This window comes from Anastrepha obliqua, chromosome 5, assembly GCF_027943255.1.
Source record: "Anastrepha obliqua isolate idAnaObli1 chromosome 5, idAnaObli1_1.0, whole genome shotgun sequence".
NCBI classification, from domain to species: domain Eukaryota; kingdom Metazoa; phylum Arthropoda; class Insecta; order Diptera; family Tephritidae; genus Anastrepha; species Anastrepha obliqua.
Window position 1 is genome coordinate 56,470,842 of NC_072896.1, and position 20,809 is coordinate 56,491,650.

General features: G+C 37.2%; 1 protein-coding gene across 1 annotated transcript; it reads left to right on the forward strand.

The window, feature by feature from the left end:
• The first annotated feature begins 4,467 nt into the window (after positions 1-4,467).
• On the forward strand, positions 4,468-19,822 carry LOC129247733 (galactosylgalactosylxylosylprotein 3-beta-glucuronosyltransferase S). Its single transcript, XM_054887010.1, has 5 exons — positions 4,468-4,854; positions 12,540-12,812; positions 18,183-18,445; positions 18,501-18,852; positions 18,905-19,822. The coding sequence occupies exons 1-5, from the start codon at positions 4,614-4,616 to the stop codon at positions 18,964-18,966; spliced, it is 1,191 nt and encodes a 396-aa protein (XP_054742985.1). The 5' UTR covers positions 4,468-4,613; the 3' UTR covers positions 18,967-19,822.
• The last annotated feature ends 987 nt before the right edge of the window (positions 19,823-20,809 follow it).

Consider the following 20,809-nt stretch of genomic DNA (forward strand, 5'->3'; position numbering starts at 1 on the left):
ACCTTTTGGATCTTGTAAGGCTTGACTTTAAGATCATTTTTCAGTATGCGGCTAATATTACGGTCAGATATTTTCAATTCTTTCGCCATTTGATTGGCACTTCATCGGGGATTTCGCTCAAGTCACTTCTTCACTTTTTGAACCATTTCACGTAACGTTACAGCCTTTTGATGACCACCTCCATGACGTTTCGCGATGCTACCAGTATCATTGTATCGAGTAATGGTGCGATGAACAAATACTTTATTTACTTTAAGGTGCTCGACCTCACCAACAATCGCTGGTTTCGCTGCTTGTGATTCTCCAGCCAACTATAATGCAATCATACTATTACGTTTGAAATCCATTACTGATTTTTTTTCACGTTTACTCTCGGCAAAATGCTTCCGCGCGCTTGTAAACAATATTCTGGACTGCCATTTAGCCAACTAACAGACAGCTTATGCCCGTGCACCAGCTGCGTGAGCGGTCTGAAATCAGTTACATTTCGGGTGCCGGGCCCTGTATGTTGCTGATACGAGCAAATACTCACTTCTGAACAAAGGCACGCCGAAACCAACGCGGGTGTACAACTCCAGGCATAATAAAGAGTGTTACACAGCATCTGAAGTAATGCGAAAGTGTGTAAGAGGCAAAACGATAATCTGACGGAGAGCCGCTACGTTTAATGGGATAGAGGATAAGAGAGCTTATGAGCTTGATGAAAGTGCAGAGGCATAATTCGCCGCAGCAAATGACAAAGTGCATCTGTTTATAATTGCGAGAGAACCAATAGATGCCGAACTCAGCAAAAACGGCGTCTCAATCAATCAAGAGGCGAAAAGCAGGCAGTTGTTTTTTTTACATTCAAAATGTCAGAAACATCTCAAAGGTAGCGTCACAACAATGATATGTAGGGCACGCTCCCACCAATACACTATAACATAACAATCCTCCCAAATCGGCTAATTCTACTCTGGGACCACAGACGTAAAATATCTGGGTAGAGCCGTGTTTATATCCTGCGTCCAATGGGAATACTTCCCAATATCCCAGCTGAAGCAGGTGTTCGAAAGCAAACGAGCGTAACCACCTAAGCCGATCCCGGAAATCTCCGAATAAAGGATCTAAATTTCGATGTTCGGAAGACCTGCAATCTGGTGTGAGTAAACTCTGGTTCCTATCGAACATTACGAAGGACGTTGACAGGGTGCCAATCACTTTCGGTGGTTGTGCGTGAGGTTTTTGAGCTGGAAATTTTTTGCATCCTCCAGTCGATAGATCCTTGGTTACTCATAATTCCTGACTAGTAGAAACAAGGAGAGTAGCCTCACTATTGAAAGCTGGTATACCCGCCAACCAAGGGGAGCCTTATCACCCGATAGCTCTCCTTTCACCTATACTGAAGACACTTGACCCTTGAAAGGACAGACTCCAGGTATACATCAACATGGTGTCCGTGGAATGCACAGTATCAGTACAGTATTCACCGCCAAAAACACTCAAGTTAATCGTGGGTTAAGCAACAGCGCCTCTGCGAGAGGACTGTCCAAGTAGCGTTGGACATACTGAAAGCTTTTGCTATAGTCGGCCTATGTTGAAGGTTTTCGACACAGTCAGTCATTCCACGCTACTAACTAATATCCAAAAGTTGACCTTTCCGCCTGGTCTGAAGAGGTTGTTGGCAATTATCTGTCATCTTTCGAGACCACAATTCAAAATAGAGGGGGATAAAGCAAGGAATGCCGCAGGGTGGCTCCCCCTACCACCAGAGGAAATTTCACTGATTTCATATGCTGATCATTGCTCCATAGTGGTGTCCGACAATAACATGCTAAAGATTCCAAGTGAACGTTTACCTCACCAGCCTTTATCGCTTTTTCACTGCGAGGGATTTTTTTGCTTTTCACCACTAAATCCACGGCGACCCCCTTTACCACCTGGGCGAATGAGATCAAACTGCAGCTAATAGTGAAAGTCGATGATATACCAATACCAACCGTTAACAATCCCAAAATTTTGGTTGCTTTGGGGCTCATATAACCGCAATTGCTACTAATATCCAAAACGGCAACAAAGTCCTCAAATCGCTATCCGCCAGCATTTGAGTCAAGCACAAAGAAATGTTGCTGGCGACATTTAAAGCAATTGGTCGGTTGTTTCACACAATGGCCATCATCCTTCCCCTGTCGGGCCATGCTGTGATCTTAGCGTGTCCATGATCATTGCGCGGCCTATGCTATATAAGGCCTTTCTCAAGTCATAGCTTTGGGGTGCCTGGCAGAAGGCATATAATGTAACGGTTGGTTTACCAGAAGAAAAACCATGCTGGAGTTCGATAAAGGAAAAGGGCGAAACGAAACTTGCAAACCTTATCGAGACGGAACTAACAAGCAAACGGCAGCGATCAACGAAATGCGAAGGTCCTTCAGGTAAGAGAAGCAAGAAGATGATGCTACCTACAACATAAAACCAAAGATGACGGCTAGAAATACCAAAGAGCCGAAAGTGTTCACATAAAAGCAGCTATGGCAGAGATGGTGGCTAAACGACACTTGATCGTGACACTTGTCGGCCATAGCAATGCTCTGGGACAGATGTTGCAAGACAATTGAAAGGTAGTAGAGATAAAACTAATACACGCCATGATCGCAAAAATGGATGCTGAACAGACTCTCCAATGCCATCATTCGATGGCGCTGGCTAGTTCAGCGGAGTAAATATACTAAAATGTATGGATGAGCCGACCCTAAAGGAGTTAAGATTATAAAACGCTCAAAGGCCTATGGAAAGGTGCATCACTGGAAGTAGTGGATCGTAACAGCATTCCGGCTCTGCCCAAAGCGAAGGCCCTTATCCCTCGAGTGGTAAAGCGAGAAAATACGCTACGCCTGCTACAACGGCAAAATCCTGATGCACCAAGGGGTCATTGAAGAGTGTTGTCTTAAAGCCCGTTAAAGGCGAGGGACAAATTTAAATCCTCCAAATCAACAAGTTGGACGAGAATATTGTCTACCCACGCTTCGGAAAAATGTCGTGGGGCCTGGGGATTGTGAACCTTCGTCTCAAAAAGGCAAAGGACAAGGACCTCGGATTTGAGGAAATCCTTATTTCTTCTCTAAATCTTCTACCTCGCGGTAGAACCAAAGGCAAATGCTGAAGGTTCTGCAAATAATCTTCACCGCAGTGAACTAACCTCAGCCGAGTTTCTCCTTACACCTTCAATTAATTTGAAAGACTGGATTGGGCAATCAATTAATTTGAATCTTTCAAATCGCCTGGACCAGATGGTATCATTCCGGCCTTGACACAAAAGGGATGTTTGAGGTTAAACTATATACCGGCAAATTGGAGAGTCGCGTGGGTCATCTTTATACTCAAGGGAATTAAAAGTGGCCATCTGTACTCAAAAGATTGTAGGCCGATTAGTCTTACGCCGTTCATTCTCACAATCTTTGAAAAACTTTTGGCAAACTGTATAGGGGACAAGTTAGGTCCTAAAGTCTGTCAAAATTACAACACGCGTACATTAAGGACAGATCCATCGCACTACATATTCAGGTCGTTAATGTTGAAAGGGCTTTGGAATATAAGGAATACTTTGGGAGTATTTCTGGACATTGGTGGGGCATTCAACAATGCATTAACTTACGCTATTTTAGAAAGCCTTAATGGTGTTGAAATGCCTTAATGTGGTAGAATGGAATGAGACTATTTTAACGAGGTAAGCACTCCTCAAGGGGGTGCCTTCTCGCCACTTCACTTCTCTGGTTGCTAGTCGTAAACCAAATACTCGCTCGATTGGAAGGTAGAGCTCCCAGACTGATTGCATATGCAGATGATATTGCTATAGTTATTACAGGAAAGTTCTATCTACACTAAGCGCTCTAATGAGCGACGCTCTTAAAACAATACACACCTGGACCAGCAATGCTGCGCTTTGCATTATGGGAGCTATGAAATCAACTCCTACGGCAGTTCTCGAGGCTATTCTCAACCTAACACCGATTGATCTCTATGCTGAAAATCGGGCTGCAAACTACGATGTGAGGCTACAAACAACCGAACACATTACCTCTAGAACTTTCGCACACAGCTCTATTACTGCGAATGTCCCAGTAAATTCACACTATGTATATGGTTCCAGTTATGAGTTTTGGAAAACCACTAAAGACCGTTATTGAAGACGATGAATGGCGCAAAAGCTTGGTTCCATGTAGTAACACCATCAATGTACTGTGTGTTTCAAGCTGAGATATTTGCTGTATGGCTGTACGATAAAATTACACAGTGTATCATCCAAAAATGTCCATGAATGCAAGAAAGCAATTAAAATTTCAGAATTACTGAAATGTAGTAGTTACAATACACATCAGCTGGAACGCTCAACTAAACTTAAGCATAAATCGTCATGTATGTAAACAGTCCTTAACTAATATATTTGTGCCTGAAAGCTGTTGAAAAATTTGCCGGTACAATGGTCGATATGACTATCGATTTTTATTTATCTCGTCCATACGACAAATAATATAATTGAATAATTTTTTTTCAAAACAAATGAAAACTTTGACGATATGGGATCTAAACCAAATCCTGTTATTGAAATATTTGTGTAAATTAATTTAGGACCAATTATGTTTAACGTACCGATTCGGTATAAAGAGGATGCACAGAAGCAAAATGTATATTATTCTAAAGTATTAAATGGAGAACAACCAGTCGTTGGAAACAGATTTTCGACAACATATGCATGGTCTAGAAGTAATACGATTCGAAAGATTGGTGTAATATTTCTCGTGATCTGCTTTCTTTTGTATATTCTTTGGGGTACGTTTACTACAAACGTGTCGGATCACTCTGTGAACACTCCGTCAGGTAATTATATTTTGTTATCTACATTATTCATATTGTTTCAGTTCCGCATATAAAATACGTTAGGCATATACATATGTATTTAGAATACCAAGGTTTTAAATTAATTTGATGGAAATAAAAAAATGTATCAAATAAACTTCAAAAAACTACATATAGACTGACACTATTTTCCGAGGTTTATTTGTGCTTGCATTTTTGTTAGTGAATTATTACAATAATTAACATTATCTAGCAAAATATCTTGGTGGAAATGTCAAAAATGCAGTAGAATTGTGTTAATGTTGTGTAACACGGCCGGTAGGTGCGGTACTGAATGAGTAATTAATGATACAGAATGCCACTTTAACGGAATGGTTTTTTTTATTAAAAAGTTATGAACGGTTTTAAATAATCATGCGCCGTTTTTTAGAATATGAATAATTAATAATTATACATAAGTATCACAATTTTTTTTGTGTATTATATGCTGTGAACGCCGTAATTCAAAGGAGGTGGTGCGTGACTACCATTCGGAAGTGCCGGGGTATGAAACACCGAATGATAGAAAAGCTTTTTCTAATAGTGGTCGCCCCTTGTCAGGCAAACTTCCGGGTAAATTTCTGCGAAAAAATGCTTTTCATAACTCAATAACCGCAGGTCATATATGTAAAACTGAAGGTCTTTCCATTTGTGGAAAAGTATTTAGACGCACAAGGCAAATAGGAGGAGTAGCTCAGTCAAACATCCAACAAAGGGTGTAAACGTCAATTATATATATATAAATATCGACGCTTATGTCCGGTGTCTCCCGTGCAAGCTTTAACATTGAATGTAAAGATAAATTACCGATTACGCTTACGTTATGTTGTCTCGTTTGCGATTTGCAATTTGCGATTAAAATACTTTTATAGTTACATTTAATGATAAATTATACATTTTGCTCTCCGTTCGGAGTGACTCTCGAGCACCTTACATATAAAGGTCTTATTTAGGCTTCTCCACGCAACTTCCACAGATTGGCCTTGCGATTTATTAATCTTTATTGCGAATGCTTGCAACACGGAAACTAGATACGTTTAAATTACAATGTCAAACCGGTTGGAATCATAGGTATTCTCGGAATAAAAAACCTATTACCTTTCTCCATTCTTACTGTTATCGTTGATTTAATCATGTTCATGAACTTCTTAACATGGAGTCTTGTACCATTGCACAGTTTTGGCTCGTTCAGGATACGCAATATGATTATAACCGAGCCTACCTTGACACTGTAAATTGTGTGGTGGCATTCCTGGTAAATGAAATATTAATTCAGTTGGATAGTTTACTTCATCAATAACGTAATCGATCGATTTATTCAAATGCAATTAGGCCGAGATTTAACATTTTAATTGTCGTTCCCAATATAATAATTGTTTGGAAAATACATACACCATTTGGCCGTTTTTTAAAGCAACTCGTATATTTGTGGTCAACTTGGGAGTTTTAATCTATCTCCACAAATTCGACTATTTCAAGCAAGCTTTTATTTCATCAGAACCTGTTGATCTTGGAATAATCGGCACCATCCACCAATATCGTGTCTCCAAAGAGGTTCTGATTATTTTCAACGTTCGACGTCTTTAACGGAAATTAATTGGTTAAACTGAAATTTGTCTGTTTCATTCTTCTGTTTATATATTTAAATTTTTGACGACGGCAGCGTCTTATTTACATCGATCAGTCTCTTAAAAAAGGCAATTGTTCAAGACTAAAAAAAACTTTAAAGGCCAATATGGCCCAAACATGAAATCCTCATGGTTTGATTGGAAGGCGTTTAGATTACGTCTAAATCGAGGTGGATACTTGCATACATATGTAAGCACATATGTATATGTATAATTAGAACAAAAGTTCGAATAAGAGATTTCAATACATATATAATTTAATAAAAAAAATAAGTAGCAAGAGAAATGGTATGACAAATGGATCGTAAATAATCAAGCTGCTTTAGTCTACTACGATTTTTAACAATTTTTCTTATATTTCGTCGACGCTTCATATTTACTTTCTTCGTACTTAGATTGCTGCTGTAGAGATAGGGCAGTTGTTGTTGTAGCAGAAACTTTGCTCTGTCAGTGTAGTATAATCACCGGTCGTCTTCGTCTAGCTCATCTTTAGGGTGTTAGGCAATAGCGGTTGTATGCGCTGAGAAGGAGAGCAAACTGTTGAAGGTAACTCCCAATATGCTGGGTTTGTTTACAGTCGGAATTGGCGTGTCATCAACTTCTACCTTAAGTTGCAGTTTGACCTCCTTTGCCCAGGGGGTGAAGAGGTCATATTGGGGGAAAATTGTAGGTTCTCGGCAGTGAAGAAGCGAGAAAGCCAGGCGAGGTAGACATTTACTTTGGCGTACAGACCATCTGTGTCATTGCCCGACGCCATTATCGTGCAGTCGTCGGCGTATGAGACCAGGGAGACTCCCTCTGGTGGCTGGGAGAGTTTCGAAATATAGAAGTTAAAAAGCAAGGGCGAGAGCGCCCTGCGGAACTCCTTGCTTTATTTTTCTCTGTTTTGATGCTTGGTCTTGAAATAGCATGGACGAATGACGACCACTCAGGTACTTTGCGGTGCACCTCTTCAGCCCCTGTCTAGGGTACCGTAGATGGGGCAGTTCTTTAGAATGTGTTCTATATTAAGAGGTGTATTACACCGCCTGCTTTCTCGTGGGGTTAGGTGGCTGTAGTAGCGCGCAGATATAGATTTTGATACACCTACTCTTATTCTGGCTATTGTGATGCATTTTTCGCGTGAGAGATCTTTGGGGTAGTGCGTCCCTAAGAAACAGGTCGACGAGTCCCACAAGCTATCTCTTAATGTTCTGAGATACGATCTATGAAAGTTTGTCAAGGCAGTGGCTAAGCAAGGAGTCTCTGCTACGAGTGGTATGTTAAAAGTTTGCTTCGCAGATTTGTCAGCTAGCTCATTGCCTGTTATTCCCATATGACCTGGTATCCATATTAGTTTAATTTCGCTCTGTTCCTTTATTCTTCCCATTACATATCGGTGCTGTCCGAGAAAATGACGGCCCGTTTGTTGATTTTGAATGCGTCGTGAACGGCAATATTAATTGCTGCTAGTTCGGCGTTATACCCAAGGTTCTCATTTTGTTTTCAGTTCGATGCTTTTGTTTCTCAGTGTAATGGATACAGTTTCTCTGGCCCACTTTTTTCGACCATTCGTATATTTTTTATCAATGGCGTTTAAGCTTTGCGATACGTTTTCTTGAGTACAATGCGAAGAAATGAAATAAAATCAATTCCGTGTTTCTCTTTTAATGTTTTTGACAATGTATTCGTGTAAGCATTGAAAATAAATACTGAGAACGGGAAACCTTGCGGAATTCCATTATCTAGTATGTAATTCTGAGATAGATAACATTCACGGAGATTCTTCGAGAGAAAGATGATGCTAATTTCAAAAATAGTTTGGGTATGCCGCAATCGTGTAATTTCTTTATTTCTACCGTTGATACTACCCTGTCGAATGCTTTTTCGAGGCCTTCACACAATTATGCGCTGTTTTTGATGATTTAAGTTGTTCTTTATTTTTGATTCTAATAGATGAAAAAGTGTGTGTGCTCCGTGGTTTCCCATGTATGCATGTTGAATTTTGAGTATTTTTCATCACATGCCTCCCCCAATCTTCTTGACACTATTTTGTCAAAAATTTTCGATAGTACAGGAAGCAAGGAAATGTGCCGGTATCCACCGTTTGGTTCTTACCCAGTCATGTGGATAAATACCTGTTTTTAAAATATTGCTATAAAGTTGCCTCAATCTTGTTTTGAAGACACTTGACGAATTTTTTATTATAGCATAAGTAATTTTGTCCTTGCCGGGCGATGTTTCTTTAGAGTGCAAAATGTAATTCTGAGAGTGTTACTGTGCCTACAATAAGATTTAGGTTGTTTCCAACACATTATAAGCCGTCAATGTTCATATTTAATTTTTGTTGTATAAGGTTTCTATCGAATTTAGCGTTTGCCCCTACTGAGCTCTATACTATTGTAGCTCTTGCTCCATACTCCTGCTAGGTGTTGAATAAGGCTTCTATCGAATTTGGAGTTTGCCCCTACTGAGCTCTATACTCTTGCTAGGTGATTCGCTTTTTGTTCCGGATGTGAGATAATGTTTTAGCATCTATCGCTGAGCTTAGGGAATCTACGAAACATTTCCACGTTTCTCCTTTTCCCTTTTTGCAAGCTCTTCTAACCTGTGCACACAATATTTTTAAATTAATAATTCTTGTTTTTCTTTTCCTAACCTTTCTCCAAGCTTTCTTTTATCATTTAAGGGTTCTGATCCCTGCATTAAACTATACTGGGAAGTTTTTTTGTTTCGGACATCGGTTGGTTTTCTTTTATTTCGGAAAAGTTCCCAGTTTGCTTTGTTTTCCTTAAATCTTCCTATGAATTTTTTCTTGCTTGTTTGTTAACAGTAATAGAACATGGCTAAACACCAGACAGTGTTTAGACAGTCAATAAACGACATTCACCGGGAGACCGTCACCACCTTCTTAAGCTCCCGTCCTGTGAATGCCGTAATCGGAGTCCAACCACCAGCCATAGCAGATGAAGAGCTCGAGCTTCCCCGTGAGACACGTGTAACACTGGCACAATTACGTTCTGGATACTGTAGCAGGTTAAACTCCTACTTATCCAGAATCGACGCCGACATACCAAACATATGCCCGGCATGTGAAGGCACCCCGCACGACACTAACCACCTTTTCACATGCCCTCTAAAACCGACTCATCTAACACCCCTCTCCCTCTGGACCCAACCCGTCGAAACACCATGTTTCCTGGGCCTACCTTTAGCTATTACTGTTAACAACCAAACAAACAAACATGGCAACCGGTTCTACGTTACCGGAATGACTCGGGTTTTTCCCGACCAAGGGCTGCTTTCTCGATCTTGGTGCTTCCATTTTATATAAAAACTGGGATAGACAACTCCAGAAAAAGCAACCTGCCAAATCACTTGAAGCCATAGATAAAGGGTTTTTCAATTGTTCAGTTGTTTATGCTAAATCATCATGGCAAGTTATACGATTGAACAGCACGTTCAAATGATAAAACTTTATTATCAAAATGAGTGTTCATTAACGTAAACGTTGCGCGCATTGCGCCCATTTTTCGGTAGACGTGGTGGCCCTTCCAATTTCTTATGGCCCATATTGAACCATATGGACCTAGACGACATGTGGTTCCAGCAGGACGGCGCTACGATCCACACAGCAAATGCCATTTTATTCTATTTCAACATCTACCCTCCATTATTGAAAAACCCTTTACATCTACTGAAGTATGTTCCTTGTGTTCAGAAGTGTTGGAGTATTTTGAGCATTTACGTCCCCTGCGACTATATGATGTCCTGAGTTCATTTGTGGTAAGTCTTGCAGCAGCTGTTGTGTTGAGTTTATGTCCTTTTCTTTGTAGATATTTGTAATATATAAGTCTTTTAGTCCGTGTATGGTTATGCTTCGGTGCAAAAGTTGGTTAGTGGATGTCTTATGATTTGAAGCGTTTATTGCATTTTTAACTAATACTAGGATCGCCCATACGTCAAAATTTTGACGTTATTCAACGTTATATAATATAAATACGGAGAGCAAAATTTAGTCATACCTTTTTTTAGTAATTATAGTCAGACAAAAAGTTGAAACATATATAAATGGATAGCTTATGTTAAAACTTTTTACATGATATATGTGAATAGATGTAGTAAAATTAAATGTGAAAAATATCCCATTTTACCTACATTAAACGATCCTATTTTTGTGTATTTCAAATACAATATTATAATTTTTTTATTCATGAATTGGAAACATTTAATTTCATGTATTATGAAAAAAAATTAATTTTGTTTGAAAAAGCATAATAAAAAACAATCATTAATTAATCCATGACCATCATAATTTCTGAATCAAATTTATAATAGTATTGATTCACAATATATAAGTTTCCAGTTGTTTCATAAACTTTTATATTATGCTACAAATATATAATATCATGATACATATTATAGCATGATATACTATAATACAGGTAAATAGTGTGATTAATTTTACCTGCACCTATTCACTTATGTATCTATTTTAATACATTGTGCAAACCATCTTCACATATGCTATCCATGGGTATATGTTTCAACTTTTTTCTCTGACTATAAATACTAAAAAAAGGTACGACAAAATTTTGCTCTCCGTATTAATATATAGATTGCTATTCCTGACTTTGTTGTGAAAAATTTGATAGTTTGGTAGGTGATGTAATTGTTGGTATTCCAGTCCAAATTTATTATTAATAAATCCCTGAATATTCCTGAATTTAAGACAAAATCCATTTGCGGTATTAAAAGAATGAATCAGTTTCTTTTCAGTATATTTCGGCGGTGTCTTTTTGTATGTACGAGGTGTGATGCCGTTTAGCTCAGGTAGTATTAGTTCCCTACTAGGGGTTGTTTCCATATTTCCAAAAATATCTGCCGTTCGGAGTTTTCTTGAAACTGTAGGTCCCTCCATTTGTGGAAAAACATCAAGACGCACGCCACAAAATAGGAGGAGGAGCTCGGCCAAACTCCCAAAAAGCGTGTACGTGGCAATTATATATATACATATATATATATATTCTGAAACAGACTATGTATTTTCAACGGACAGATTGACATTTTGTCCATAACCGGAACAACATCTTGTCTCCAAAATATATCTGCGCAATTGCCAAAGCAGTGGGGAGATCAGGTGGCTTAGATGCAAACCTAATATTGCATAGAGGGAGGCGAAGGCCAGAAATAAATACGCCTAAAATGTTGTTTATTTATTGTCAATGTTAGTTTTCTATCCACTGCTTTATCCAGCCCAGTAATAATTGCTCGAAAGCTTAAAACTGTACTAAAGGCGGACGAAGTGGTATTAGCAGATTCCTTTGTAATATTTCTAAATATCCCCACTGCTACGAAGTTTCTTTCCAACTCTTGTATATTAGTTCAGTGCAAAATGTGCGACAGAGGGCCAGACAAGATGTTGTTTAATCTCCTTTAAATTCCGGGAGAGATTTAAATTAATCAAGAGAAGCATTGTTCTTAATTAAATATTTCTTTCACAAAAATAAAAAATGTTTGAAAAACATATTCATATATAATATATATACTATATATAATTGACGCTTACACCCTTTATTTGATATTTGGCCGAACTCCTCCTCCAAATAATGGTGTGTGTCTTGATATTTTTACACAAATTCAGGGACCTACAGTTTTATATTGTTTTTGAACAGCTGATTGATGTTTATGAGGAGCTTTTTCATGGCAGAAATAGTATCGGATGTTTGTCATTTTCTGCCGAGTAGTTACCGCTATTAGAAAAAACGTTTGCCCTGATTTTGTGTTTCGTGCCCGGAGTGTCAAACTTGTGCACTTCCGAATGGTAGTTTCGCACCAACCTATTTTTCTACTAAAAAAAAAATTGCATTTTTCATTCATATCTGTTTTTGGTGTACTGTGCTGTAAGTTCATCTGAAATACTTTTGAACTAGAATTAGAACCTTGATAGTACCTGCTGTTGTAAATTGTTCGTCTACCCTTTTTAACAGAACCAGGTTTCTGTAACATTTAGATAAGGAAAAAAATAAAATTTATTATGAATAATATTTTTTCTTTAAGATGAGTCAGTACGTAGTCGGGTCAATGAATCACAACTGGTTTGCAGCGAAGTATTTACGGATAATCGTGTGTATATTCAAAACCGGCCTCTGGGCGACTACGAATCCTTGCCTATAATATATTTTGTTACACCAACATATCCACGCCGGGAACAGGTACCTGAACTCCTTCGGTTGGCGTACACGCTTTTACATGTTCCACGCATTCATTGGATACTTGCAAATGATCACGATGAGTGCAATGGTTATCTTGATGGTTTACTCATCGAATTAGGTAAGACAAATACATACTCTAGTAAATAAATCATTATTAGTTTGCTGATCTTATTGCTGAAATGTAATATTATATTTTTAAACGTCTTTAACTTATAACTTTTTTTTATATGAGGCTTACTGTTTCAATAGTCTTCTCAAATTTACGTTTGTGGTAACACCGCAACCAAACGAAATATATATAAATTGGTCAATGCAAATTACCAAATCAGACAATATAAGCGCTTATCAATATAAATATCTTCATATGCATAATAAGGTCCACATATCCAAAGTAAAAATGTTAATGGTTTATAAAAGTTAATTTGGCATAGTCACCAAGTTTGGCAACATTAACTCGCTACAAGCCTCAAACCGCACTAATCTGAGCAGATTTCTGCATAATAGGTGGTCTTATTCGATTATTAAAAGAATCAAAAAATTCGGAAATTGAATTCATATAAGAACGCCTCGATATTGTTTGTGGATACGTTAAGACTGTTAACAAAATTGCCGTGTTTTGGTTCGAAAAAACCTCTTGTAATAAATTCCACGCTTTGCTATGATTTTTGGAGCAGCGGTAAGTTTAGCTAATTTTTCTTCAAAAATGAAGCCCGCAATAGTGCACTTTGGATGTGTGTGAGTTATTGGCTCAGCAGTATATCACTATGCACAACACACCTTATCCAACATCGATATTTTGCAGACTAAGTTCGATAATCGTTTAATCAGTCATTTTGATAGCGAAAAAGCTATCATGATCAGTGCTCTATAAGATATATCCCCATTTTGCTGATATCCGATTATTCAGTGGTGTGGGAGTTACATCTCACAGACTACCGAACTCCACTATTGCTTCTAATATGTTTTGTTTGCTTGTTCGGTATAAGTATAGCCTACAAAATGTAATGGTTTTAGTCATCTAAATGATCGAGGTATATTGCAAGAAAAATACGGTGATACGGAAAACCGTAAAGTTACGTCTAAGTCAACAGATTTGAATTCTGTTTTTTGTTAGGTTGTCACAACTGTGATAAACAATCCTACCAGAATTTTATCGTCATTGCTTGACATTCTAAAAATGAATTTGAATTTGCAACAACGAGTTTGCATTGAATTTTGCGTTCCAAATGAATCAAATATTGCAAAACCTTTAGAAATCATGAGTTCATCGAGGATGGCGAACGTAGGGGCGGGCCATCGCCGTATAAAATAGATGAAAACATCGACAAAGTGAAAGAAGGGTGGTTATGGATCCGTTCAGGACGTTGTATTTAATGATGAATATGAATGTTGGTCCTAAAGGATCTGAATTTCATCCAAAAAAGAGACCGCGTCGATATCGCCAAAGACATGATTTCCAAGGGTGAATACGACTCAACATCCATCAAACGCATCATTCCTGTGGATGAGACGTGGGTTTATGAGTACTACATTCAATTCATGCGAGTGAGCGGAGAGCTCCGAATGAACAAAGATGGCGAACATTATAACGCACCGTTGCACATACGTGCAGTGCCATCATTATCCGTCAATTTTTGACCAAGAATGAAACGAATACCATCAAGCAGCCATGTAATTCTCCAAATCTGTCCTATTTCATAATTTTCTGATTCTACTGTCTGGTTGGAGATTGTATTTGGCCCTTCTAAATGCGCATATATTTCTTCTGTAACTATTCCTTGTGCAGTCGCTCCAATTTTTGTACACTATTTCTTTATGGGGAATGTGCTGAATAACAGCTCTTGGCCGAATATAAATCCGAATCGACTGTCGCGGGAAGGTCAGTATTCTCCGTTGGCTTCGAGCGAATTACTTGTTTCTCCAATGGAGTTAGAAACGATATGTTGATGAACCACCCTGGTGTTCTCCAACCCAAAATCAATAACACAATGAATTTTGAACATCAGCTATCTTGCATTTTTACTTACCAGATTCATGAATTTACCATGTGTATGTATGTATTTAAATCTGAATATTATGAGCTTGCCCCTTATTATTTATACCTAAGAACAACAAGTCTAAGTTTCAAATCTTTAAGTATAATTCAAAGCGGGCATTTAGTTTTTCAGTCTGGTACGAGAAGTTGTTATATAAGTATATAGGCTTTGTTGCTCGCGTACTCGCGACAACCACAGTAAGTTAAATAATTGAATAGGCAATAACTAGTGCAACCAACTTTATGCATTTGAATACATATTTTTAGTTTTATCTCTGTATGTTATATTTTTTGCAGAAATAAGAAGTTTGAGCCATATTTGTTACATCATATTTTTGCATATTTGGTCGAATATGTTTTTGTTTTTTAGTTTTATTGGTAACTCTGTTTTGCATATGCCACCTGTTATTATGTTACAAGTGAAAAACGGGAATTAAAATGGAATTTTAATGAACCAAGTTCCTAAGGGTGTTCTTTATAACTTGACATTTCAAATGTAATTTAGCAAAAACTGCTTTGGCAAGTTTCTGATAAGCTCAAATGCAAGGTAAAAAAGTATTAATTTTGATTTATAGAAATATCTATGCATATTTTTTTCTAGAATATGCCAAAAGTTAAACAGGAAAGATCTGCCAGGTTGTTCAAAAACGTTTCAGAATACCACGATCTCTAAAATGATGGTAAAATTCAATTTCGTAAGCTGTGCAATAAAGAAGTGTCCCATGAAAAGTTACTCAGTATAAAACAATATACATGTACATACAAAGCGCTGGTCATGCTCAAATTAATATGCCAGATTTCTTTTTGCTTCAGCAAACCATATACAGTAGGTTCTGTTTTTATGCGGTAGATACGTTCCGCAAGAAACAGCATAAAAAAAGCTACTAGTTCTATAGTAAAACTATAGATACGTTTCAAATGCTAAAACCGCATAAATCTGAAATAATGTAATAAAAAAGGGCACTAGTCCCATATTATAACTATAGATACGTTCCATAGACCGCATGAATCTGAAATAATTAAATAAAATCGCATAAACAAAATATTGTATTTTTGAAAATTATATCTTTATTTAAGAAACGTCAGAATCGAAAAATAAATTTAAGTCAGAAATAGAATCAGACAATACCCACATGTTGCACGTTCGTTTAGGATTTGGCGTAATATCACTTTCGTCACTTTAGGAAATGTACACGTCTGATCTAGATAGTTATGCAGGCGGTTCCATACTTGTAGGGTTAGCATTTCTGATGTAATCTGTGATGAGTTTTTGCTTAGCTGGTTTAGAATATTGTTTATATGTACAATTCCCGATAGGTCGACATGCATTTTGTAATTTAAAAAAAAACCGCACTATTTCAAAACCGCAATAAAAACAGAACCTACTGTATCTTCCATCCATTCAATTTCTTAAACTTAAGCTAAGACTACCAAGCCTAAAGCAAATAGAAAAATTTCCTGTAGTTTAGCTACCGTAGAACCTACAGTTGCTGTTACTTGGTGTCCTATGTGTAAAATGCTCACACGCTTACCTTCTCAATGAAAGTCATTCGCGCTATTAAGGTGCCGGCTTCATTCATTCACTGTTGTTGTAGAGTATAATTTACAAAAGTTGCTCTTACTCTTACTACAGCTTAATCACTGTGAGCGCGGTTAAGCGGAATAAAAAATTAGATGATAATAAGAAAAGGCACAGGAGCGGACTTAATGATGCCTTGAAAGGAGTTGCGGAGGTGGAACAGGTTTTGCCAATCTACTAATTATTTCAATCCTCAAGATCGAAACGTCCGCAATTCGTTGATTAGGTCTTGTTTAGAGTAAAATTTCCATGTAAACACGGTGATTTGTAGATGAAAACCAATGTACACATATCTAGTGGTGTTTTGTTGCTCTATAGGCATATATCGTCGCGCCACCTACTTTGCATTTGCAGAATCGGAAATATCTTTTGTTTTTATTGGGTCATCAGCGAAAAATTAAGACTGTTGTTCGTGCTTTTAACGTGGTTTGACATACAATATTCAGCTAATATAAATTATTATTTCATTGAAATACAGCTGAAATATATTACAATATGAATTGAACCCTAAGTGTACTTACTTTCGCGTATTTAGTGATTGAAAAGATAAATATTATAAAAGAGTTGTTTGTTAGTAACTTTTGAACGGAAAAAAATAGTTGGCTCCTTCGATGTTTAATCCTGCGGCCAATACGCATCGCTTGGTACCTCTTTGACTTTTGCAGATTTTTAGTTATAACTCGTTATTCCTTTGAAGACAACCTTGTCTTTTACCACCTTTTGGAAGAATTTAAAGCAAACCGTTAATTTAGAGGTAGGCTTGTTTGGGTTGGTTAAAGTGGTGATTTATCCAGAATCCAACTAGCACTTCCGCACTACTTTGTTGCTACATCCTCGCTACCAACTTGTTTAACGGTTATTTCCAGCATGACTGTATCCAGTCTGTGCGGTTTAAGAACCGTATTAGGCTGTTGTCGTCCAAACCAGACAGTCATTCGAGACACTGACTGCCGTTCGTCTTCAGGCGTCCCGTTGTTTCATGTTTATCAATGTTGATGTTTGTTTTAGGTTGTAGGTGGGCCTGTATTGGTAACTTAATTTCTGCTGCCCGATTTATTCACTGGATTGATAGAGGCAATCTTTCCACCTCCAGTGCTACCTTTTTGTACTCACGTTACTTTTTGGAATCAACACACTCATAGACAATGACAGATATATGTAGCTTGTAACATCAGACGGGCGGTCGGAAATTTAGCCTTAAAATATAAAGAGTATGCTAGATTTATATCGAATTTCGATAATATTTATGTCGGAACTAAATGAGGTCAGAAGTAACGTATACCAAGTTTAGGCGAGCGTTGTTAAGTTCTTAACGGTATGCTTTTCGCTTGCGTCGAATTTTTTTTCTTCATTTGTACCATTTACAACAGAGATATAAGGTTTTTTGTTTTTTAAACAACATACCAATACCAAACTACTTGTTTATGCTGCTGCAACACCAACCATTCCCACAATCGGTTCTACGTTACCTAAACGACCCGGCTTTATTTCCGGCCAAGGACTGTCACTCCAGCAGCATTCCCCGTACATGTATGGGGAATGTTTATGCTGCTACAACAACAAAACAAAACTACTTTAAACAAAATCTAATACGTGTACCAAGTTTCATTTAAGCATATTCATTTTTGTTCGAGTTATCGTACGCACGGACGGACGGAGAGATGGCTAAATTGACTCCTCTCATCATAACTTTACATTTGACTAAAAGTAATCATCTCGGACATTTGCTAACCTTATCATATAATTAATAATATTATATAAGCCTCAATTTAGAGTGCAGTTGTTTCGAACTTATGGTTCATTTACCAGAGAAAACTTAACATAAAAAAGTACGTGAAATTTAATTGCAGTTAATTATGAATATTCCATATTAGGTTTGCCGTTTACGCACTTAGCGAGTCCTATGCCTGAGTTCTACCGCAGAAAAAAACCATTGCCACGTGGTGTGGCAAATCGCAGAGCAGCAATTCACTGGTTACGACAGCGGAGTATCACGAATGGGATTCTGTATTTTGGTGATGATGACAATACATATGATTTGAAATTATTTTCTGAAATACGAAGCACACAACGTGTTTCCATGTTTCCAGTGGGCTTAATTGAAGAGTATTCCGTTAGTGGACCAGTTGTTCGAAGCGTAAGTATTTAATAGTATTGCTTGTTTCTTAATTATTTATGGGGTTGTTTAATAGGGTAAAGTAGTTGGATTTCTCGATTCTTGGGTAGCGGAAAGGCGATGGCCAGTAGATATGGCCGGCTTTGCAACAAATCTGGCATATATGGCCGAACACCCGAACGCTAGCATGCCTTACAAACCGGGTTACGAAGAGGATCTTTTTTTACGTAGCATTAGGTTGGAATTGAGTGTAATTGAACCAAAAGCACGTAATTGCACTGAAATACTTGTTTGGCATACGCAAACGAAAAGCCGTGAGCGCAGCACTCTAAGAATCAATAGCAAATATCTCGATAATCGTTCTAATCTTGGCTCTCTTATGAAATCATTGGAAGTAATGGGCGTTGCAAATGTCTCAGATAACGAAGGTATTTATAGCACTGTTCAATAATCCAATTTTTTTATGTATCTATTTTCCAGGCCAAAATGCTGTTATAAGCAGGAATGGGAAGACAAAACCAATAAGTTATTTTTTAATTTGAATTTTAGTTTACGTAGATCTTTGAACCATATGTGTCTGTGTATAAGGGTCCCTGAGCTCAAATACTCAATAAAATTGTAAGGAATATATAAGTATTTATTTCATTTCAATAAAATTATAATCAATTGGAAATAGAAGTATATTCAGGAGCCGGTAAATTAATACATCCTGAATAAAATAATTCTAATGTCTATCTTAAAATTCAAAGATATAAAATTAGTTAAAAGGGTTATCATAGTGTTAAACGAAAGTACAAAATATAATATTTATAGCTTGTTTCGGCAATATTGTGTCTCAGACTATAATATCTAGCATCAGCAGACAAAAACGGATCATAATGTATGCAGTGCATCCGCTAACAAACAGTTCCCTTGCTACAAAACTGGACATCAGGGATACCAAAGGGAATTTGTGATTCTAAAACCCAAACCTCGTGCAGCCGAATTGCACGTCATAATAAAATTATAAAAAAATCTCGGTTTATTTTGTTAATTGGCGCCAAACGCGGGGCAATTGGAGCAAAAATATGTTTGACAGCTATTCAAGAAAAAACGTGAGAAAAACCCAAAAATTTTAAACTCATAAATTGTCAGTCAAATATTATTGGAGAACAATATATAAAAAAAAATATTTAAATTAAATACCGGATGTATTAAGGACAAAGTTGATCAGTAAAATGAGGAGCTAACCCACAACCTTTTTTAAATTGATTGAATTTGCAGATTAAAATTGATTGAAAAGTGCTATTTTATGTACAGATAAGCTTCTCATTTTGCTTGTATGCTAGTTCGTAAGAGAGTATAACTTATTGTAAAAAGTATGAAATAAAACAGAGCGTTATGAGCGATTGAGGTGAACGGCTCGTCTTTTTATTCCAACAGTCTCTAAACAGCCCACAAAAAATCAATTGCGTAAACTGTTCGCTCCAATACAAAAACTCTTGTGACCTACTTAACACGCCATTCACATGCATATGCTCTTGCATACGCTCTTATTTTGTATAACTAGAATACGTAAATAAAAATAATGGAGTTTTATATGAATATTTTCCTTTATAATTTCGACGGTTATTTTATATTGAAAATGACAAAGAAAATAATGATGCAATTGTGTTGCAAAGTTTTTATGATGTCGATTTTGTCAGAATTTCACATTGAACGTGATAATTTAAAAAATCGTGCAACACAGCGGTTGTGGTTGCAGCTCGAAGAAGCTCGGTTTTTTTGTGAAACGCTTTTTCATAGCAGAAATGCACTCGGAAGCTTGCCATTGCCTGTCGAGGGGCGACCGCTAGAAAAAACTTTTTCTATAATTTGGTGTTCCATGCAGTTATATCACGTTTTCAGAACTTCCTTGGTGAAGAAGGAAATCATTAAATATGATTGTTAATTAACTCACACTGTTGCTATATTCAGATCAAGCTAACCAAACATCGAAAGACTTCATTTGAAAAATAGAGTTAAAAGAGAAAATGAAAATCAGATAGATTTTTTGAGTGACAATTAGAAAAGCCAAAATATATTATTTATTATAATAAGTACTTAACAAAATACGCATAAGGGGCACCCAACGTTAGGTGGTTCAGACATGTGGATATTTATTTTTGTTTTAAATGAAACACATATGTAATTGTTACAATAGGTCTGATTCTATAACAACTAAATTCCAAAATAGCTAAATTGATGGAAAGAAAAAAGATCTGGACACGTCAGTAAAGTTTTGCAATGTTTTTACAACGATACCTGGCATTGACTCGTGATGTCTAGGATGCAAAGGTTAACCGGCTCCAGCGAATTTGAAGGAATCAACTCAATTCCTCACGTAATAAGGGATATGACAGTGGT